A 24,631-nucleotide genomic window follows, 5' to 3' on the forward strand; every position below is an offset into this window, starting at 1 on the left:
AAACGACCGTCATCAATTCAGTACAGTGAGACCCTCACTTCATTTACTTATGAATGGTTCAAACAGTATAGTGATAGTATCATAGTGTATTTGTGTGTGTGTGTGTGTGTGTGTGTGTGTGTGTGTGTGTGTGTGTGTGTGTGTGTGTGTGTGTGTGTGTGTGTGTGTGTGTGTGTGTGTGTGTGTGTGTGTGTGTGTGTGTGTGTGTGTGTAAATAGAACATGGTTCCACACAGAACAAGAAGTCAAGTCCTCTCTGTACTATTTACAAGTGTCCTCATTATCAAATGAGAAATGGATCATACCATTAGTGAAGGGGTGTACAGAGGATGGTCTTTTAAACAATGAGCTTGGTCATTACTTAGGTTTACAAGTTACTTAATACATCAATACACAATCCATGCTGTACTTTAGAGACAACTTTCCATCTGTTCTTACTGACAGCGTGTTAATGTCCAAAGAACCAGATAGAAAATATTTTAGATGCCTTTCACACCTAAGGAATGCTTAAAAGGTTCAGATCAAGGACCAAATGTTTACATTGCTGCATTTGGTCTGGTTAGCGTTCACACAGAACTTTGTTAAGAGAACCAAAGTATGTAAACAAATTACATGCGGATCGTACAAGCTGTTCATCTATTGACAGGAACATGTCTTCACTTCACTGCCATAGAGTGGAGCAACAGCAGTGTGTTGTGATCGTTTTTATTATTTAATGTTTGAATTCTAATCAAATGAGAACAGTGGAAAGTTATGAGCACATTGCAATTAAATACGTGTTAATCACGGCCGCTTATTTACTTGGCCAGAAAAGTAGCCAAACGCTCGTACATTTCAGGAAGCACCACAGGGAACCTCCTTGACAGTGAACATGACTGATCTGTTTTGTTCATCTCTGATTTTACATTTAATCTGTAATTACAGACTTGCTGACTGTGGCCTCAGAGAGGAACACATTGAGGTTGTGGCTTCAGCTCTCAGCTCTAATCCTTCACATTTGAGAGAACTGGACCTGAGCGGAAACGTCTTGGAGGTTTCCGGACTAGAACTCATCAGTGCTGGACTGAAGAGTCCACACTGTTGTCTGGACATTCTCAGGTCAGATACATTTACAATTTGTATTTTGATTTGTATCAGTTCTGTTATAGTAAGTGATTATAATGTAGTTATGATGGTGGTACTTTATTTGAAGACTGTGGTTAAGGTTGATATCATGGTAATCCACACTGACCATAATATTAATAAGATACAGTGACTAATATATGTAGTCTTTATGCTGAGATACCACATTTACCACATTATTAAGTTAAAGTAGCAATACCACCATATAACAATACATAAACGGCCTGTATTCAAAATATCACTTGAGTTAAATGGTGCATTTATATAGCGCCTTTATCCAAGGCACTTTACAATGATTGTGCATTACATTCACCCATTCATTCATACACTGATGGAGGAGGAAACCATGCAAGGCACCAACCTGCTCATCAGGAGAAATTAGGTGTTCAGCGTCTTGGTCAAGGACAGTTCTACACTGACTCTGGGGGAACCCGGGATTAAACTAGGAACCTTCTGGTTGCCGAGCGGCCGCTCTACCCCTGAACCACTGCCGCCCTAAAGTACCAAAGTATTGGCAGTATATAGTTAAAGTACAAAAGTATTGGCATCAAAATATACTTCAAGTACCAAAGTAAAATAACTCACACATTTTTGGGTGTTGGACTTATGTAGTTACCTTGCTATGATTAGAAATTGATAATTAAAAAAAATCTCCTCATTGACTTACATTGTACGGTGAAACAGATCTCAAAGTCATTCTTTCAGCACATAAACAAACACAAACAAAGCTGATTCAGAAAATATCACCAAACCCAGTACTGTTTTTTTATTTTTTATTTTTTATAAAACATGTTAACTTCCTGTTGATTTTACTATTTTGAAGATCTGGATCCACGGATCCAGTCCGGGGTTTCTTCCTAATAAAAATGTCAAAATTAGCAGGAAGTTAACATTTGTTTTTTGTTTTTTAAAATGGTACTGGGTTTTGTGATGGTAATGCGTTTGTGTGTGCTAAAAGAGTGACTTTGAGAGCTGTTTCAGTGTACAATGTAAGTTCAACTAATGTATCATGTAATGAACCATAGTTATTCATCTTAAAGCAGTTCATTGTAATGGACACTAGAGGGAGTATCTCACCTCAGAATAGAAAGGAGTGAGAGGGTGTTAGGAAGTGATTTAATGGGTGACAGCAGCACATGTGTGTGAACTTTAAATGTTTGGAACTAAAGAGCAGAGACTCCATACTGTGTCTGTTCATCTCATTCTAAAGAGCAGAGACTCCATACTGTGTCTGTTCATCTCATTCTAAAGAGCAGAGACTCCATACTGTGTCTGTTCATCTCATTCTAAAGAGCAGGGACTCCATACTGTGTCTGTTCATCTCATTCTAAAGAGCAGAGACTCCATACTGTGTCTGTTCATCTCATTCTAAAGAGCAGAGACTCCATACTGTGTCTGTTCATCTCATTCTAAAGAGCAGAGACTCCATACTGTGTCTGTTCATCTCATTCTAAAGAGTAGGGACTCCATACTGTGTCTGTTCATCTCATTCTAAAGAGCAGAGACTCCATACTGTGTCTGTTCATCTCATTCTAAAGAGCAGAGACTCCATACTGTGTCTGTTCATCTCATTCTAAAGAGCAGAGACTCCATACTGTGTCTGTTCATCTCATTCTAAAGAGCAGAGACTCCATACTGTGTCTGTTCATCTCATTCTAAAGAGCAGAGACTCCATACTGTGTCTGTTCATCTCATTCTAAAGAGCAGAGACTCCATACTGTGTCTGTTCATCTCATTCTAAAGAGCAGAGACTCCATACTGTGTCTGTTCATCTCATTCTAAAGAGCAGAGACTCCATACTGTGTCTGTTCATCTCATTCTAAAGAGCAGAGACTCCATACTGTGTCTGTTCATCTCATTCTAAAGAGCAGAGACTCCATACTGTGTCTGTTCATCTCATTCTAAAGAGCAGGGACTCCATACTGTCTGTTCATCTCATTCTTAAGAGCAGAGACTCCATACTGTGTCTGTTCATCTCATTCTTTTTGACTTACACATCATAATTCTGCCAAACAATATCTTCAAACTCTGGAGGTCTTGTGTGTTCTGAAGCTGCATCTCTGAACCATTAACAAGAAACATTTTGAAGTAAAATACAATATGTTTTCTGAGGGTGTGTAAGATTGCCAATTTATACAATAACAGTTTACTGAGGGAGTGTAGTACCAATTAATACAATAACAGTTTACTGAGGGAGTGTAAGAGTACCAATTAGTACAATAACAGTTTACTGAGGGAGTGTAAGAGTACCAATTAATACAATAACAGTTTACTGAGGGACTGTAAGATTACCAATTAATACAATAACAGTTAACTTGAGTATACTGTGTAAAAATACTGTTTACTATAAAATGCTCAACTGATAGCCTTGTGTGTTCACACTATGCATGTTAAGTGCTTGATGCTAAACAGAAGGTGAAGTGATAGCCATTAAAATATGTTATTTATTGATTGACTAAACAATATTTACATTAGATATTTTCTTTCCAACTCTTGGGTCACTAGTCCAAAACCTTGACCAGTTCCTCTATCCAGGAATAATGTATTATACATTTTGATTGTATTATTAATTAATAAATGTATTATTAATTGATAAAATATTACTATTAATTTGTAATCATCCCACACTCTGACTCTCTCTCTCTCTCTCTCTCTCTCTCTCTCTTTTAGACTGAAGAACTGCTGGTCGTCAGACAGATGCTGTGACATTCTGGTCTCAGCTCTAATTTCTAATCCCTCCCTCCATCTGAGAGAATTGGACATGAGTCTCAACATGGTGAATGAGTCACTGAAGAAGCTGAAGGAGCTGAAGAATCTCAAGTGAGTAGACTTGGGGCCCTATTTTCCAGGAGAGCCTGTTACGTTACCCGCTGTTTGCGGGTAACATTTGCATGTGGGGCTGTCATCACTATTTGACTATTTTCAGTCATGTGCAACACGCAGCGCTGCCTCTAAACACCTAAACTCTAATCTAAATCTAAACTCTAGATTATTCACAGGTGTGGTTTGGCCGTTACATTAATCAACCACTATGCACAGGAATGCTACGCACAACAAAGTCTTTGTAGTTGTGTCGACCCGATTAACTTGTCTTCAAGAGACATAAAGGTGGCTGCACACACTTTATGTTTCTTGAAGACTAGTTATTTTGTTAAATTTAAACCAATCTGAGTATCGGCACAGAAACATCACATTGAAAGGAGAGATATCCAACACAGTGCATAGCCGTCACCATCACTGTAGCCTCTGTCTAATCATGTCTCATGTCCAACATCTCTCTGTGATGTACACAAATAAATCCCCCCCCCCCCCCCCCTCTCTGTCTCTGCCGCAGAAAGGTCCTAGGTTTACATTCCAACTGTAGCATTTGATTGCCTTGCAATACAATCATATTTCATTGCTGGAAAAAGGAAGCACAATTATATCACCCCGGTCCTCGCCTCACTCCACTGGCTACCCATCAGAATTGATTTTAAGATTTTACTGTTTGTTTTTAAAGCCCAAGATGGGCTGGCCCCCCACTATCTGTGTGATCTCATAGAGCCATACACCTCATAGAGCCATACACTCCAGCCAGGGCCCTGAGGTCAGCTGACCAGCTGCTCCTGATTGAGCCCACAGCTAACTACAGGTCCAGAGGTGACCGAGCCTTTGCTGTGGCCGGCCCCAGCCTCTGGAACAGTTTGCACCTACAATACAGTCTGCTTGCTCCTTAGTGGTCTTCAAATCCTTACTAAAAACTAATTTCTTCTCCTTGGCTTTTAACTCTGTCTGATTGTATAAACCTGGCCCTCACGTTTGGCTCACGTCTTGGCCTAATGGTGAAATGCTGTTTTTATTCTCTTTTTATATCACTTTGGTTGACCACTGGTTATTGTGCTTTATAAATAAAGTTTGAGTTGAAAGAACACAGAATTAACACCCACATTCTGCTGATAACAACAATGACAGCAATTGTATCATAATTGCTTCCGGGTATGGATCAATGAAACTGAATTCACCACACACCAGCGGTGGAAGAAGTAGTAGTATCTTTTTTACATTTTATTTTAAGTAAAAGTATCAATACAACAATTGTGAATACTCTTTTACAAGTAAAAGTCTGGTATTCAAAATTCAATTGAGTAAAAGTACAGGTATTGGCATCAAGATATACTTAAAGTAACAAAAGTTAAAGTACCCGCCGAATGTCTCATTTCATAAGTTTTCAAAATGTATAAAAGTATTTTGAAATTAGCTGATCTACAAGCTCACAATGTGTCCTATTGTGACGTTCTAAGGTGGTTTGTGTATGTTTTGTAATAATACTCAAAACCTAGAAATAACTAGTTACTTAACTAACATTCACTACCAATGACGTCTTTTGACGTCTCTAATATATATATATATATATATATATATATATATATATATATATATATATATATATATATATAGTAACGTGTTGGGACCAACGCGTTACTATCGTACTATCGTTACGCAACGCAAGTACTTTTTGCGGTAACTAATAGCGTAACGGTTACGCCGTAACTAGTTACCTTTTCCCATTCAGTAATGGCGTTATAGCTACACATGCCTAACCCTAACCCATCTATACAGACGAATTTTTGTTTTTTTAAATCGCCACAGCATGTCACCCAGACTCAACTAAACAGATTGATTGCCATTTGCCAGGTATGTTGTTGAGGAGGACATGCTTCCTTTCGCAACGGTTGAGTTTGTTGCCTTCAGAGAACCAGTCAGCAAAATAGCAGTGAAAGCAGCAGGGCCACTGCAGTGCAGAAAGACGTTTAATTGTTCCACTACGTTTCATAATGACTACAATGACTGGGGAGGGAGTGTGGGAGATGTCTTGTGTTCTACAAGTCTTGCACAATATGTACAATCATATCCAGGACGACGATGTGCCTTAGTATAGGCTTTATTCCAGACCGATGTACATAACATGTAAACAGGAAGGCTGACTTCCACAGGCTGACTCTGTACCTGGGGACACACCCCTTACGTGCATTGTACCAACCAATCACAATTGCTATGATAAACAGACGCTAGGTGGTAGTATAGTACCAAGTACAAACATATTCTATGAGAATATTACAGGAGATAGCTGGGTTATTGTATTGCTCTGAGTCTAATGATCATTACATCCTGATGTGAAAGAAAATATTTCTAAAGAAGAAACAAATAAACATTATGTATAGCCTATTAAAAACATTTGGAAATAATATGTATTTATTTTATATATATTTTTCTACTTTAAAAAAAAAGTAAAGTAACTAGTTACTAGTTACTTTCATAATTTAGTAACTAGTAAAGTAACTAGTTATGTTTTTGGAGCAGTAACTATAACTATAACTAGTTACTTTTTAAAAGTAACTTCCCCAACACTGCAGACGAGGTCACAATTAATGACCTCGTTGACATTTGTGAAACCACACCTGAATCACCTCAGTGATTAGCAACCATCAGGGGATCAATCATACTGAAGATAAATATTCTGTGACTACTTTAAAAGGTAAGATAATCGCAAAATCCTGGCAGAGGGTCCACAACGCTTGAAATAAGTCTGGCAGTGAAATTAAGTCTTCAAATAATTGTTGTGGAGTAAAGTACTATATTTGCCTCTGAGGTGTAGTGGAAGTAAGTAAAAGTATTGCAAATTAAAATACGCCAGTCAAGTGAAAATATCTAAAAAATTATACTGAAGTACAGTACTTGAGTAATTGTACTTTGTTACTTTACACCAATGCCACACACTGACCGCAGGACACATTGTTGTCTTTGATTAGCCTCACTAGTGATAAAAACATAATTGACACAATAGTCCCACTTCAGCTAATTAGCCTACAGGACAATTAGAATCACAGAGATTTGTTGAGAATTAGGTGTGAGGCAGACTTATCCATGTTGTGTGAATGTTTAGTGGCAGTTATGAGCTACAAAGACATAACAAGAGGTCCTCAGTTATGAGCTACAAAGTCATAACAAGAGGTCCTCAGTTATGAGCTACAAAGACATAACAAGAGGTCCTCAGTTATGAGCTACAAAGACATAACAAGAAGTCCTCAGTTATGAGCTACAAAGACATAACAAGAGGTCCTCAGTTATGAGCTACAAAGACATAACAAGAGGTCCTCAGTTATGAGCTACAAAGACATAACAAGAGGTCCTCAGTTATGAGCTACAAAGACATAACAAGAGGTCCTCAGTTATGAGTTTGTCAGGATGAGCTGCCTGGTCAGGATAATGTTAGGAGAAACAGTGTCAGGTAGTGGAGACGTTGTGTTAGACAGACATTGATGCATTGTTGTTGTTCTACTTCCTACAGAGTGAAACATGGAGAAGATTGGCTCAATTCTCATCTCATTAAAGGATGTGAGTATCTGTCAATATTGACATTTTATACATAGTTTTTTAGGGCAGATTCACACCTACTGTATAGTTTGGTAGACTCTGTGTGATTCAGGGGTTTAGTTACAACATTGTTGCATTTTTTATTTGGTTTGGTTTGCTTTCACATTGTACTTTGTCAAACACATCAAACATTGCTAACAAATGTCACATAGTTGAAACGGGACCTTGTTTATTGGACATCAAGAAACTCACCGTCACTGTCTTGTCTTCCATGGGACAGTAACTATGAAGCTGGATTTAGGGGTTAATGAGGTCACTTCAGGTGAAGCCCTGTTTCAGCATTACAAGTTAGTCGTTCACTTCTTATCGGTACATCACCATGGTAACATGCTGCATGGTAACAGATCAACACATACTACCGTCTACTGACTAATCAATTCTCTATGGATTACTGTGGAGCTCAGTGTGCAGTACAGTTAACAGCCAATAGAGGGAGTTATCTCTGTCAGCTTGTTGAGCTGTGGATCAAAGACATTTCATTGTGCTTTTGTACCCATGTCATCCTATAAGCAGAGATTGATAAAAGGCTATTTATTGTAGACTAAGATATGAAACAAATAATAACAACGGGTTATAATTTGCTTCTTTCTCACTGCTCATTATTACATATACAACACTTAATCATTCATCTAATTGAGTTTAATAACAGGATTACATTTTGTATAAGGCAGTGGTGTTAAACTGGTTTCAGGATGAGGGCTGCAACCAGTTGTGCAGACGTGTATGTGGGCGTTTACTTACACAGCTGTCTTTCAGCCTGTTGTCTCAGTCACTGCTATAACTTTACATATTTTGTTTATTAATAAGAAGAATAGTTACTTTCATTATTGACTTTCATTATTGGTTATTAGGCTACAGGAAATATGATATGAGAAACATACAATACAATTCAAAATGTGTTTTTGAACCTTTTTTACGTAGGCCTACTTTCAGCAATCAAACTCAATCAATTAGGCCTGACTCAGTTTGTTTTATTGAAGTGACACACTATGCATTCACAGTCACACAGCTTGATTTGATGTAGCAGGCCGGGCATGCAGTTTAAAATCTTCTCAATGGGAGCGTCTTTCTGAGCAACAGTCGTTCTCCTCCTGAGGGTAAAATTGAAACGTCGTAGCAATCTCTCTTGTCACTCGCCATGGAGTAAAACTCCTTCACCTTCCCTCCAATCATTGTCCAGGAGACTCTGAGGTTCTGTCCATGTGTGTGTTCTATCCACTGACACAAGTTACTTTCCAGCTCCTCACTCACTTTCTTCCTTCCTCCACCTGTAAAGCGATGCCATTCAAAGACATTCACGTCCGCCTGAAAAGTAATTTCACTTTTTAGTTTCTTCCATTCTCTAACACGCTTCAGATCCATGTTAAACTGTCTGGCAGCTGTTTCTTCCATAGTGCTGCTCCACATATTTCACCACTGCTAATTTGAACTTCAAATCAAACTTCCTTTTTTTCTTCCCTCTTAAGTCTGTCCTGTCTAGTATTCTCCTCATTCTCCTTTCATCTCTCTCCTGTCTAGTATTCTCCTCATTCTCCTTTCATCTCTCTCCTGTCTAGTATTCTCCTCATTCTCCTTTCATCTCTCTCCTGTCTAGTATTCTCCTCATTCTCCTTTCATCTCTCTCCTGTCTAGTATTCTCCTCATTCTCCTTTCATCTCTCTCCTGTCTAGTATTCTCCTCATTCTCCTTTCATCTCTCTCCTGTCTAGTATTCTCCTCATTCTCCTTTCATCTCTCTCCTGTCTAGTATTCTCCTCATTCTCCTTTCATCTCTCTCCTGTCTAGTATTCTCCTCATTCTCCTTTCATCTCTCTCCTGTCCAGTATTCTCCTCATTCTCCTTTCATCTCTCTCCTGTCCAGTATTCTCCTCATTCTCCTTTCATTTCTCTCCTGTCTAGTATTCTCCTCATTCTCCTTTCATCTCTCTCCTGTCCAGTATTCTCCTCATTCTCCTCCATGTTGCCTTCAAATTCCACCTGTCCTTCTCTCACGTCCACCATGCTCTGTATTACTCCTTCTGTTTCCGTCTGTTTTGGAGTTACCCACGTACCTTGAGGTCCGGTTTACGGTATACTTAGTTACACGACAGTGTCATGCGTCGAAAATAGCAGAACGACAAGTTCACAACGTGTCGAGGCTCGCCGCGTTTACACAAAGCCGGACGTTTATTTGAACGAGATGTTTAATACGCAAAATGGTGTCAGACCCCCGGCGCGTATTAGGTAGCCGGCGGCTATTTGTGATAGGGATACTATTTGAAAATATACGGTACAAGCTCACAACATGTCACATTGTTACATGTAACAATGTGAGTTTGTAGATCGGCTATATTACAAAATAGCAACAAGAGCCAATCTAAAAGCTCATAATGTGTTGCATATTGACTAGTTGTGAGCTTGTAAATCACCTATATTCCATGAAATGCTGATCTATAAGTCCCCACCATGTCAATGTATTGCATAGTGACGAGTTGTGAGTTTGTGGATGAATAGTTATTAGAGATGCTTGGATCACGGTTTTAGCCGCGGTTGCCGCAGTTAACCGCATTTTGGGTGGATTTGGGTCAATCAAATATAATAATGAATTAATAATGGATAAACCGCGGGTGAAAAAATGTGGGAATTACATTAATGATATAAATCTATAGGCCTATTATAGCTTTTAAAAAGCACGAAATCTCGCCGTGTGTGCGTTTGTAGTATTTTAATATTACGTCATTTTACATCAGGCACAAATTAGCCGCCTACTGCACGTTGACCGGAAAGGGGTCTTTGTACCGGGTGCAGCCAGTGTTGCCATATATTAAGAGAGAAATAAGCAGCAAGGTCTATGAAAACAAGCCCAAAACAAGCGCCAAATTACCCCAAAAGTCGCTTATAAAACGCAGACATGCAAGTTGAAAACGAAAGTGAAGCTTCAAGCTCCGTCTTGTTGTTACCATAGATATGGATTGTATACAGTCACTACATTGCGACAGACAGTGGTGAGTAACATAAAACTAACGCAACACATTGAGACACAAAGTGATTTTATAGATCGGCTATATTCAAACACAACAATAGCCGATCTACAAGCTCACAACGTGTCGATTCATGCAAATTAGCTCACAACGCCTGCATTGTGACGCATTGTGGCCTTGTAGATTGCCTATATGTAAAGAAGAATCTGATCTACAAACACTACGAAAAAAATAAAATAAGCTGTGATCTTTCAACATGTATTGTGGCGGTTGTGAGCTTGTAGATCAGCAATATTTCATACATAGCCAATCTACAAGCTCACAATGCTTTGCATCGCGACACATTGTGAGCTTGTAGATTGGCTATATTTCAAACCTATAAATAGCCAATCTACAACCTCACAATACATTGCATCAAGAAGCGTGGTGAGCTTTTATATTAAAATTGGGGTTAGCCTAACCCTACCTAAAGGATGGGCAGACAGACCGACCACAGACCACTGACCACTGTCACAAACATAACATCTGGACCTGCGAGGCTCAACGTTGATCCAATCCACACCAAAGTTGACACAAACACTGCTCAGAGGTCTGTCGTGTCAATAGTTCCACCTAAAAATGCACACATATGGGACTACAGCAGTGTTAACACTTTAAATGGCCATAACTCCCTGACCATTGCTTTGATCAGAGTAATATAGGGCTTTAATTTAAAAATAGCCAATCTACAAGTTCACAACCTGTCAAAATGTGTCAGGCTGTGAGGTAAGGTTGTAGTTGGGCTATTTAAAAAAAAAAACGCCTGACATTTTGACACATTCTGAGTTGGTAGATTGGCTCGTAGATTGTCTAAACTTTAAACAAAATGCAAGAATAGGAGATCTACAAGCTCACACGTCTCGCATTGTGACACATTGTAAGCTTGTAGATTAGCTGTATTAAAAAAACAATATAACTGATCAATTTTGTGTAGAGATGGTGTTAGAGCATTCCACACTTTGCTGTCAGAGTAGTAGAATGATAATGTTCTATAAGTGGGTGGCACCAAATCGTTGTCGCTTCCTCTACTGTTGTGGCTTTGGGTGTCACTCACTTTGGGAGGTAGTTAGTCAGGTAAGAGGGTATTGAGGGCATTGAGGCCTCTTCGACTACCTTAAAACACAATCCCATGTTTAATTGCTTAAACCTGTCTTCTACCCTGAGCCATCCCATAGCAACATGTGTTGAATGAGGTGGGTCAGGGGCCCCAGGCCGAGGAGAGGTCAAATCAGTTTTTTTAGGAGGTCTACAGTAAAGCTTAGTCTTTAGTGACAGATGTTGGAGAACCAAGAGGTAGCATAGTCACAATGACATTGAATGAGGCTCCAGATAGAGTCTTGAGAGCAATTTTGTTGACAAAACAGGAAATTCTTCCCAAACAAATTTGATTGACTTTTTGATCAGTTTTGATGCCATTTTTTCACCTGTCAGTTTGTTGTCATTAATACAGTCCTAATATTATTAACCTCTTCTTTACTTGAGATTACTATATCGTCAACTCTGACCTTGAATTCATTTGCATTTACATTACTAAGGCAGTGTTTGGACCCAAACAGAATGGATTGTGTTTTATCAAGGTGTGACAGTTTATCAGAAAGACAAGTACAGATTTCAGAACTGAGAACTTTTCATTTCATATTTTAGACATTTTAATTATTCTAATAATTTAGACAATAAATCAGATCATATGAAATAACTTAATAGTATTTAAATTATTTAATATTGGTACTTTTACTTCTGTCATTATTTAAAGTTACGGTTTTTGATTACTATACTCTGTCTGTCTGACCGGGTCCCTCACCCTCAGGGCTCTGTCCTTGGCCCCCTCCTTTTCCCTCTACACCAAATATGTTAGCCGAAAATAGCCGATCTACAAGCTCACAACGTGTTGCATTGCAACGTGTTGTTAGCTTGTAGATCGGCTATTTTAGTATTATTATTACAGAATAGGGTCACTAGGGTTCAAGTGGTTAATTAAAGCTGTCATCTGGAACTGATTTTAATTCATAAAACATTATTATTATTTTTTTATTTTGTTCGTTAAACACTTAACACAATGTATATTCCCTGAATATATCAGATCTACAAGCTCACAACCACAAATAATTCCTCAAAGAACCTTCTTTGAACCATTAACCACTTAAACCCCTGCATCCCAATGTTGACATGTCCTAATACGTGAACATTCATCAAAAATAGCAGATCTACAAGCTCACAACACAGAGCTAGTAGCAGTGGTGGAAAAAGTACTCAATTTGTTTACTTAAGTAAAAGTATCAAAACTTCAATGTAGAAATATTCTGTTACAAGTTAACCCTTTAAGACCTGAAGCATCTGTGTCACTTTTTGATTTGGCCTAAACAAAAGCATCATTTTACACTATTTTTGGCTTTGGCTATTCAAAAATAGCAGATCTACAAGCTCATAGCGCGGCACCGAGTGCCGCGCTATGAGCTTGTAGATCTGCAAAAATCGTCAAAAATGTGTGCAAATCTTTGAATATATATGTTTTAAAGCAGACCTTTTTAACTAAATTCTTTGCTTCTGGGGGTCCGTGGAACTAAATATCTTGAGATGGGGGTCCGCGGTCTAATACATATCACTTTGGGGGTCCTTGACATGAAAAAGATTGAGCACCACTGATATAGAAACATACGTTTATCAGATTGCTGTTGGGATTTAGAAGACATTTGTAGAATCGGCTTCAGGTCTTAATGGGTTAAAGTCTGGCATTAAACATTTACTTGAGTAAAAGTACAAAAGTATTGGCATCAAAATATACTTAAAGAATCAAAAGTAAAAGTACTCTGGGAGACACCGGTCGATGAAGGGTTAAAGTGGTTAATGGTTCTTTATAGCATTGGTTCTCAAAGTGGGGTCCGGGGACCCCCAGGGGTCCTTGGGGGGTTCCAGGGGGTCCCCAGCAAAATGTTTAATACAGCATCACAATCATTTTAACCACTTTATACATGTTTTAAATGTTGGCTGTTTAAATTTAGCAGATCTACAAGCTCACAGCGCATCACTTCATGCCGCGCTGCGAGCTTGTAGATCTGCTATTTTAGATATGTTTTGAAAAATATTGAAATGTTTAGAAAAAAGTTATATAATTGTGATAATATATTTAACATAAATCTTCTCTTCTGGGGGTCCCTGGAACAAAACATGTTCAGATGGGGGTCCACAGACAAATATATATAAATGTGGGGGTCCTTGACTCTAAAAGCTAGAATTACTGCTTTATAGAAGCATTTAAATAGTTAAATAATGATTCTTTAAAGAACGTTTCTTCTACGGCCTCAACAACCAGTTTCACTGTGTGTGTGTGTGTGTGTGTGTGTGTGTGTGTGTGTGTGTGTGTGTGTGTGTGTGTGTGTGTGTGTGTGTGTGTGTGTGTGTGTGTGTGTGTGTGTGTGTGTGTGTGTGTGTGTGTGTGTGTGTGTGCGTGCGTGCGTGCGTGCGTGCGTGCGTGCGAGACTGTGACTCTGACTGTGTGTGTGTGTGTGTGTGTGTGTGTGTGTGTGTGTGTGTGTGTGTGTGTGTGTGTGTGTGTGTGTGTGTGTGTGTGTGTGTGTGTGTGTGTGTGTGTGTGTGTGCGTGCGTGCGTGCGTGCGCATTGTACTTTTAATCTACTACAATTTTATGAAAATTTTAGTTAGGCCTACTTTGTAGATTATTATTACAAAACATACATTAACCACTTCAGCCCTAATACATTTCAGCCATTTGAAAATAGCAGATCTACAATCTCACAATGCGCATTGTGAGCTTGTACGTGTGTGTGTGTGTGTGTGTGTGTGTGTGTGTGTGTGTGTGTGTGTGTGTGTGTGTGTGTGTGTGTGTGTGTGTGTGTGTGTGTGTGTGTGTGTGTGTTTTTATCGGCCTCAGGTCTTAATGGGTTAATAAGAAATAGCAGATCTACAAGCTCAAGCTTGTAGATCTGCTATTTTCAAAATATTTTAATACATTTGAAAACTTGTGACATTCTGCATAATGAGTACTTTTTACTTTAGTACTTTAAGTTTATTTTGATACCAATACTTTTTTTACTTTTACTTTACGTGAGTACTTTTTCCACCACTGGTGTGTGTTTGTGTGTCTGTGTCTTCCTACTTTTGTACTTTAAGTATATTTTGATATCAATACTTTTGTACTTTAAGTATATTTTGATACCAATACTTTTGTACTTTTACTTAAGTAAAAAATGTGAGTACTTGTTCCACCACTGGTGTGTGTGTGTGTGTGTGTGTGTGTGTGTGTGTGTGTGTGTGTGTGTGTGTGTGTGTGTGTGTGTGTGTGTGTGTGTGTGTGTGTGTGTGTGTGTGTGTGTGTGTGTGTGTGTGTGTGTGTGTGTGTGTGTCACTCAGTGAATGATGTGTTTAATGTTTATTGTGTTGTTTTTCTCATCAGATTATCATCCTCTCACACTGGACACAAACACAACACACGACTTCCTCTCTCTGTCTGAGAACAACAGGAAGGTGACATATGACCTGTTCAATGATCATCAGTATCCTCCTCATCCTGACAGGTTTGATGTATGGCCACAGGTTCTGTGTTCAGAGGGTCTGACTGGACACTGTTACTGGGAGGTAGAGTGGGAGGGGGGTCTGGTTTCTATAGCAGTGACTGACAGAGGAATCAGCAGGAAAGGAGAGGGTGATGACTGTTGGCTTGGATACAATGACATGTCCTGGAGTCTGTTCTGTAGAGGAGACAGGTACAGTGTCATACACAATAGTAAGCAGACTCTCCTCCCTGTCAGTCCCTCTATAGGCTCTAACAGAGTAGCAGTGTATCTAGACTGTTCTGCTGGAACTCTGTCATTCTATAAAATATCAGAGGACATTCTGACACACCTGTACACCTTCAGGGACACATTCACTGAACCTCTCTATGCTGGGTTCTGGGTTTACCACGACTCCTCAGTGTTTCTGTGTGAGCAGAGATAGAGTCTCTATGTGAGGGTGACATCAGGTCGTCATGGTTACTCAGCATGTCTGAGTGAGTCCAGGTTGTCATGGTTACCACGAGTACTTCAATCAGTAAATCAGTGTTTCTCAAACATTTTCACGTCGAGGACCCCCATATGAACATATTCTGTTCCAGGGACCCCCATAGGCCGAGATATTTTTTTTAAAGTCACATTTTAACCCATTAACCCACATTTTAGATTTCTTTAGGCTATTTAAAAATAGCAGATCTACAAGCTCATAGCGCGGCACCGAGTTAAAGTCACATTTTAACCCAGTGCCGCGCTATGAGCTTGTAGATCTGCTATTTTTGTGAAATCATGAAAATGTGTGCAAATCTTTAAATATATATATTTTTATTTTATTGTATTATTTAGAAATCTTTTTTTTTTTATCGGCCTCAGGTCTTAAAGGACGACTTCACCCATTTCCAACCTCTCTTCATATAATAGGCCCTCACTAATGTCCATGATAAAATGTTTAAAAAAAAATCTACTTGGTCTGTGTCTCATAGGAGGACTGTGGACAGTCCAGAAACCCGTCTACCAGTGACATCATCATTAGGCAGGATTTTTTTTTTCCAACAAGATTTAAAACATTTTATTTAGATTTTTATTAACGTGAGAACAATGGCTTCTTTTATTGCATTGCAACTTTCCAGGAATACAAAGCCTGCCGTTTCTATTAGCTTGGATTCCCCATCGATGATGTCACTGGTAGACAGGTTTCTGAACTGTCCACAGCCCTCCTATGAGACACAGACTGAGTAGGAAAAAATGGTACCGTTTTATCATGAGCATTAGTGTTTATATTATATGAATATAGGTTGAAAATGGGTGAAGTCGTCCTTTAATGGGTTAATAAGAAAAACTGCCCCTGGGGGTCCCCAGACCACACTTTGAGAAACACTGATCTAGACACTGTTTCTCAACATCAGGTCCGGGGCCCACTAGGGGTCCATATGGACTCTTACAGCAGTGGTTCTCAAACCTGTTCAAGTCAAGGACCCCCAGATTAATATGTGTTTGGGCTGCGGACCCCCATCTGAAAATGTGTTGTACCAGGGACCCCCATCTGAAAACGTGTTGTGTCAGGGACCCCCATCTGAAAATGTGTTGTGCCAGGGATCCCCATCTGAAAACGTGTTGTGTCAGGGACCCCCATCTGAAAACGTGTTGTGTCAGGGACCCCCATCTGAAAACGTGTTGTGTCAGGGACCCCCATCTGAAAATGTGTTGTGTCAGGGACCCCCATCTGAAAATGTGTTGTACCAGGGACCCCCATCTGAAAATGTGTTGTGCCAGGGATCCCCATCTGAAAACGTGTTGTGTCAGGGACCCCCATCTGAAAATGTGTTGTGCCAGGGACCCCCATCTGAAAATGTGTTGTGCCAGGGACCCCCATCTGAAAATGTGTTGTGCCAGGGACCCCCAGAGGAGATTTATGTTTACCAGAAAAAAACTAAATTATTCAAAATGTTCCAACCTTTTTCAATACTTTTATTTTTTCAAAAACAGCAGATCTACAAGCTCACAGCGCGGCACAAGGTGCCGCGCTGTGAGCTTGTAGATCTGCTGTTTTTGTGTAGCCAACGCATAACATTATAAAGTGGTTAAAATGATTGTGATGCTGTTAACTACTTTAGCTGGGGACCCCCTGGAACCCATTTGGTTCCATGTGTACACTCTCAGAGTCACAGACCTGTAAGGGTCCATTTGGACCCCTTGGGGGTCCCCAGACCCCCAAGACTGAAGCGGTGGTCTAGACCAGCGGTTCTCAAAGTGTGGTCCGGGGACCCCCAGGGGTCCTTGAGGGGGTTCCAGGGAGGGTTTAAAGTTAAACATATATAAATAGACGTTTTGAAAATGGCAGATCTACAAGCTCACAACGTGTGAACTTGTAGGTCTTTTCTTTGATTCAGTCATCACCACAGGGAGATCAGATTACATTATATCAGATTAGATTAGATTATATTACATTAGATCAGATTATATTAGATCAAATTAGATCAGATTAGATTACATTAGATCAGATTATATTAGATTACATTACATTAGATCAGATTATATTAGATCAAATTACATCAGATTACATTACATTAAATCTGATTACATTAGATTAGATTACATTAGATTAGACAGCGCTGCACAAACCTCCACAGATGTATAAATATGTATCATAAATAGTGATGATGTAAATATCAGTGTCATACGTGTGTCTCTCATGTAGAAACACACTCATGTATTTGATATAAATATGGATCATAAATAGTGATGATGTAAATATCAGTGTCATACGTGTAGAAACACACTCATGTATTTGATATAAATATGGATCATAAATAGTGATGATGTAAATATCAGAGTCATACATGTAGAAACACACTCATGTATTTGATATAAATATGTATCATAAATAGTGATGATGTAAATATCAGTGTCATACGTGTAGAAACACACTCATGTATTTGATATAAATATGGATCATAAATAGTGATGATGTAAATATCAGTGTCATACGTGTAGAAACACACTCATGTATTTGATATAAATATGGATCATAAATAGTGATGATGTAAATATCAGTGTCATACGTGTAGAAACACACTCATGTATTTGATATAAATATGGATCATAAATAGTGATGATGTAAATATCAGGGTCATACGTGTAGAAACACACTCATGTATTTCATGTCTATTTGACACAACAGAATGAGGAACAGTGTGTATTTGACTCTGGATTCAAACATCCACTAAATGCATTCATTCATCAATGAAGTCAAATCATTCATTGTTTATCTATTGATTCATTATTAGATCATTGTTTCATTGTGTTTTCATTCCATATTATTCTCATTCTTCATAATGTTTCATTTCATGTGTTATTGTACCATCATTAAAGATGACATCATCTTCTCAGAGAGAGAGAGATTAAGGTCATTTGTAGAATAAACTGTAATTGTTTAATAAATGTTTTGAATGTCTGTCGTTGTTCCTGTGTATTAATATTATTAGGACATTATTTCTGTTGTTTGTAGTGGTGGAAAGTAACTAAGTACATTTACTCAAGTACTGCATTTTCTTTTACTTTACTGGAGTATATCCAATTTATTTTAAATACCCAGCCAACATGTCCATCTGGGCCCCACATGCATGATGTCACTGTGTACACCTTTAAGACACATGCATGATGTCACTGCTGTAACCAGGAAGTGAGGGTAGTGGTTGGCAGAAGGTAGGCAGCATCATAGATATAAGCCAAATTCCATTCCCCAAAGCTCGGTCACTCGCTCACTCTCCTCGTTTCCTCCACTCGCGACTAAGCCCCGCCCCTGCGAGGAGCCGAGGATTATTTGAGAGGACGAGTGGTCGAGCGGTTTCCCTCAAAGGATCGGACTACACTCAGCGCGTCATTTCAAAGCGACGGCGAATCCGCGATCACTAATGACGTCTCACACAGCTGGATCACTGGAACACAGCCAACACAGCCAACCGAAACGATCATATAGCTTGTCATTGCCATGAAAATAATATATATGCATAGAATAATATGCAGGTATAGAATAGTACAGAATAGAAGAATAGACAATTCATCGCAAATCTTCCTTCATCTCTTGTGTTCATTCCCTGTAACGGACACATGATTTGAAAGTCAGATGTGAAACGTTATCGATCTTGTCGTTTACTATCCCCTATTGGCTGGCAGCCAGGTGATGCCTGTCAGTAACTAATACATGATTAGTAATCATGGGTCGCAAGGATACAAAAGGGGGTTCAACACCAAACACCGTGTTCACCAGCCAAGATGAAGAAGACAGTGGCAATAGCATCTTGGCTCTGGCTGCAGCTGCAAAAGCAGAAGAGGAGAAATGAGGAGAATGCCCTTTCACAGCGAAGGAGAGCACGTCTGCGTCGCGCAATACTTCTGCTACTCTACAAGGTAATAACCACCCGTTCTTAAATCAAATGTTAATAAGTGGCCAGGGAATTTCATGGATGCTAAAATCCTACAAGTCACACATCTTGTGTTTGGCATGCAGACTACATCAAGCAATCATTAAGATCAGAGTCATTTATATGGATGGATGGATACATACATAGCAAGTAATGACAGACCATGAAGGGAGAGTGACATCTGCTGGATATGAGCAGTCATGACAGTATCACCAATTCCTTTGGAACGCTCAGACTCATAATTGTAAAAGGCATCATAGCGTTCAATTTACACATCATGAAGACAAATGGTTCCAAAACTATTGTTCAAACTTAGGTCTATCCCTAGCTCTGGTCCAGCGTGTTAGACTATATTACATGGCAGTACAAAGGTTACATGATTCAGTGGTTGTGATGCCATTAACATACTTGTAGTCATATAGTTCATGTGTACATGCCAACAATCACACACTTTCAACTCAATTCACAGGACCACAGTCCTGCTCTGGTGCAGTATGCCAGCATCAATAGGCATGTGCCAGTCCTGGCAATGTTTTTCGATCCTGAGAGGGATTTGCGGCCAGACTACCGCCTCGGGCGTGAGTCCATCCTGGCCCTCATCAGGCTTTTCCCTTCAGTGGCGACCCATGGCTGGGGAAGGGAAATCCTGGTGCTGGTGACCCTGTACTGGCTGGCCCATGGCCTGTCGTACGTGGTGGTGTCCCGGGCGTTTGATATCCCCAAAACCACCGTCCACAGGCTGGTCCACAGTGGCACTGATGTGATCGCAGCACTGCGTACACAGGTGATCCATTTTCAGTTCTGTTTATTATGATAAATGATATTATAGCAACCTTTCATGCTTCAACATAACAACAACAACAACAACAACAACAACAGTAATTGAAACACAACACACAAAAACACAACAACTCTAAAATACAGATGCAATGCAGAAAATAATCATAATGTTTTTAACAACTATATGCAGGTCATCCGGTTCCCTGCTGATGATGATCTGGCAGAGGTTGGCCGCGGTTTTGCAACCTTGGGCAACAGCCCGGTGTTTGCGAGGTGTGTGGGGGCCATCGATGGGTGTCATATAAGGATTAAGATCCCCGCTGGACCCCACAGCCAGGAATATCTGAACAGGAAGCTGTTCTATTCCATACAGGTACGTCATACGTTGTTTTTTTTATTTATCTCTCTTCCCCCTTGCCCCCCTTCTCCTTGTTCCCTTTATTTTTTATGGAAAGAACCAAAACTATGGGCCTTCAAAAACGCATTTCACCCACAGTTTTACACCTGTAAACCTGTGTTGTCACTTGTCACAATAAAGTTGATTCTTATTCTACAGCTGCAAGGCTTATGTGATGCAAAGGGGAGGTTCATTAACACCTTCGTGGGATATCCTGGCCGTGTAAACGACGCCAGAATCCTAAGAAACAGGTAAGATAATTTTATAATTTCATCTGCCATAAAGATATCAAATAGCAATAAATAGTGGTGCTACATGATGGGACTAAAATACTGTGACATTATTTCACTATGTGGCTGAATCATGGTCCAAATGCCTGTAGTTGTCATCATTTTAATGGTGTGTGTGTGTGTGTGTGTGTGTGTGTGTGTGTCAGACATATTCCCCTTGCAGCACAATAAATAACATATGTTCTTTTCTCCTAACAGTGGGCTGTACAGGGATGCGCTGTACCCTCCTCCAGGGTACTTCATTGTGGGCGACGGTGGCTACCCCTGCATTAGCGCTCCCATCACGCTCCTCGCCCCCTTTCGGGATCCTGTGCAACCCATAAGAATCCGGTACAACCACCACCATGCCAAGGCTCGCTCAATTATTGAGCGGGCCTTTGGCAGGATGGAGGTCCGGTGGAGATGCCTTCTCTTCAAGGCCCTGGAGGTCCACAACATATTTGTACCAGCGGTCATCACGGCGTGCTGTGTACTGCACAACATTTGCATTGACGCCGGGGACAACATTGAGGAGGAGGAGGAGGAGGAGGGGGAAGAGATGCCCATGGATCCAGCTGGTCCACAGGGGGGGGAACAGAGTGGAGATGGTCTGCGGGACAGGATGGCAGCCGAACTGTCGGCTCCTCGGGCTTTACCGCATCATTTAAACGAGCATGATTATTTGTAGTTTAGTTAGTTATTAAGAGGCATTAGTTAGTTATTAAGAGGCATTATTTGGTTATATTAAGAGGCATTATTTGGTTATATTAAGAGGCATTATTTGGTTATAGTTATTGAGGCATTATTTGGTTACACTTTATTCATTGTAGAATTAAATGTCTGGCCGTTGAAACACTAGACTTTCATTTAATTGTCCTACATGCCTACTGTAGTATTAGTGTGTTTCTTCTATTTAAGTAGAAGAGTATGAGATGGAATTGGCAATTTGGTTTAAAGTTGATCATACGTGTGTTCAGTGAGTCATACACATGATCCTGGATGTGCAGATATTTCACATGTAGAACTGTTGATACGAACTGAACTGATACATTCTTGTTCTGGTACTCAACTGATGTTCAGTCCGCCTCTGATGCCTGTGTTAATTTTGTGTGTTTGAAAACTTTTCCTTGCCCAGCATGTGCAAATGCGGTCCTTGTACAAGATAAAACTGCCTTACCACTACTTGTGCTCCTGCCCTGATTTCCATAAATGACTGAAATGCTGTTGAACAAAGATGTGCCATTTTAATGGAAAACAAATCAAAACATTTACATGGAAAAAATGCCTCTGACAGAAATCAAAATAATGCCTCCAAGAAAAAATGTCTATGGAAAATGAAATCAATAAAAGCTATTTAAAAAAAAACTCTGGACCACTTAAATAAATGTCTTAAATAAAATTTAGAGAGAGCTGGTGAAATCCAAAAGAAAGAAATAATGTTTTAGAGTCAAACATTATTTCTTTCTTTTGGATTTCACCAGCTCCTCGAAGAGGTCCAGAAATCTACTAGTGTCACGCTGCTGGGCAGCGTGACGCTGCTCCTCGAGCTCGCGCCGCTCTTCCTCCCTCCTCTGCTCTTCCTCCAGAAAATGTGCAATAGTTTTTCTTTTTTTGGGGTTTTGTGGTGGGGGATCAGCTGAGGTGGAGGGTGCTGATGGACCGGTGGAGGGCCTGGCAGAGGAAGATGATGATGATGATGATGTGGTGGTGGTGGTGGTGGTGGAGGAGGATGGACCAGTGGGGAGCCAGGTGGAGGAGGAAGAGCAGTGGGGGGGACAGACAGAGGTGGCTGGCTCACCTTCCTCCCGGCCACTTGAGCCAGGTTGTGCCACCTCCTGGCTCAAAGTGGCCAGAGGACATGAGCCAGCAGATGACAGTTGGGAGGACACACCCTCACTGGCCGTCTGGGTGGTCTCACTACATGAGTCAATCAGAACCGGGGGCACCATAGAGGGGTTGCCCCCGATTGCATCATGCATTGGGTCAAACCAGGGCCAGGTGTTGGGTGTGTCCTCCCCTCCTTCTGTCCCCCCCCCAGTAGGGGGACATTTGATGTCCTACAAGAATAGAAGCAACATTGTAGTTGAGTTATGAGCCTATTTGAACAGTCTTACATGAGTTTCACACTGTGAGAGTATCTAAATGCACATAGCAAAGGATAAACAGCACTAAGCACTTGAAATTGCACCCATACCTTATATTTCGCTTTTAAATTGTCCCATTTTTTACCCAGCTGGGTGGTGGTAATGGTGGTGCCAACCCCCATCTCTTTCTGTATTATCCTGAGGAATACAAAACATGTTACATGCACAGATTCTACTAATTACATCAATGACATATTTATGTGTTGGGAATGTGAAGGTAATGCTTCTTGGAATAGGGATGATGTCAGGAGATACACACATTCGTACAGTTGTCAACTCTACATACACTAAAATATGCATTGCAGTCCAGCCGACTCAAACATTGATAGACTAACAAAGATGAACATGTATTCCGTTGAAAGCTACAAGACAAGTATGTGTATATGCAGAATGTTATCCTGCAAATGAAATGATAATTAATAAAACTCACGTCCAAGCTTTTTTTGAGGAATTCCTCCTTCCATCGAAAAGATGGTCTCTGGAGGAACGGATGGAGATGAGGCTCCGTGTCTCCTCATCTGTCCCTGTAAAGAATTACATTTGTGTGAAGCTCAACATATGTCCGAACCGAAAGTTCCTGGTTTGCGATTTTTTTACATTTACAAACTCAGACATGTACACAACGTTCAGATTTCAAATATAAAGTGCTGACCCACGAGCCACAGATGTTACAAGTTGATCCGACCCGTATTGTTCAATAAAAAGCATTTAAATACAATCGCCGGCTATTTTCTATTCTATTTTTAATTGTTTTGTAATGTATCAGAGTGCAATACACCTCCCAACCATTAGTGTCGCATAGTTGAAAGCATCGGAGAAAATGGCCGGCAATTGAATTAAAATGCTTTTTTTATTGAACAATACGGGAGATACGGGTACTTATCCCGGCTCGGATCAACTTGTAACATCCGTGGCTCGTGGGAAAGCACTTTATATTTGAAATCTGAACGTTTATGTACATGTGAGAGTTGTCAATGTAAAAGAATCGCAACCCAGGAGCTTTCGGTTCCATGACGCTTGTGATAGACGAGCGTCACGTCAACCATTGCTCACAAATTCATGTGTCTGTCGTTGATGAGACACTGACGATATGCACATGAGATTCATAAAATGGTTATTAACGGATATGGACTGGAGTCACTACAGTCCATATCCGTATATAAGCATTTTGTAGTGTTATGTACTGTTATATTGTCTTTATGTTTTGTTGTATTGTATGTGGATCCTAACAAATAAACAGAACATGTTTACAAAACCACTGTTATTGTGCATCAATGTAGATGGCCACATTGGTATCTTTATAATTAACATTGTTGGTGTGCGGTGTTGACAGCAATTTAGTCCTGAAATAGTGAATGAAGCGCCTGCATGCGCAAACTTACAAACGTGAATGGGACCTTCGCTGTTTTTTTTTTTCGGAGCCATGCTGCTTCTGTTTGTTTGGAGACCAGCCACATGTGGAGGAGGAGAATTTATACGTCACGGGAGAAGGGAAAAAACAAAAAAAACGTGTACACGTGATGCGGAAGTCTGCCGCGGAGGAGCTGTTGAGAGTGGGCGAGCATACACTTGATGTACAC

At 40.1% G+C, this 24,631-nt stretch overlaps 2 protein-coding genes across 2 annotated transcripts; both read left to right on the top strand.

Moving 5' to 3' along the window:
* Window positions 1-867: 867 nt before the first annotated feature.
* Window positions 868-15,485, top strand: LOC311038687 (neoverrucotoxin subunit beta-like; the record flags this gene model as incomplete). The annotated part of the gene is made up of 4 exons (XM_084048255.1): window positions 868-1,097; window positions 3,792-3,941; window positions 7,450-7,496; window positions 14,944-15,485. Exons 1-4 carry the CDS (start codon window positions 871-873, stop codon window positions 15,483-15,485), a joined length of 966 nt encoding a protein of 321 aa, XP_083904381.1. The 5' UTR covers window positions 868-870.
* Window positions 15,486-19,894: 4,409 nt separating this feature from the next.
* Window positions 19,895-21,595, top strand: LOC311038688 (uncharacterized protein; the record flags this gene model as incomplete). The annotated part of the gene is made up of 4 exons (XM_084048256.1): window positions 19,895-20,245; window positions 20,432-20,614; window positions 20,798-20,889; window positions 21,127-21,595. 4 exons carry the CDS (start codon window positions 19,895-19,897, stop codon window positions 21,593-21,595), a joined length of 1,095 nt encoding a protein of 364 aa, XP_083904382.1.
* Window positions 21,596-24,631: the final 3,036 nt, after the last annotated feature.

The sequence above is a fragment of the Gymnoscopelus microlampas genome (assembly GCF_963454915.1).
Source record: "Gymnoscopelus microlampas genome assembly, chromosome: 22".
Classification (NCBI taxonomy): domain Eukaryota; kingdom Metazoa; phylum Chordata; class Actinopteri; order Myctophiformes; family Myctophidae; genus Gymnoscopelus; species Gymnoscopelus microlampas.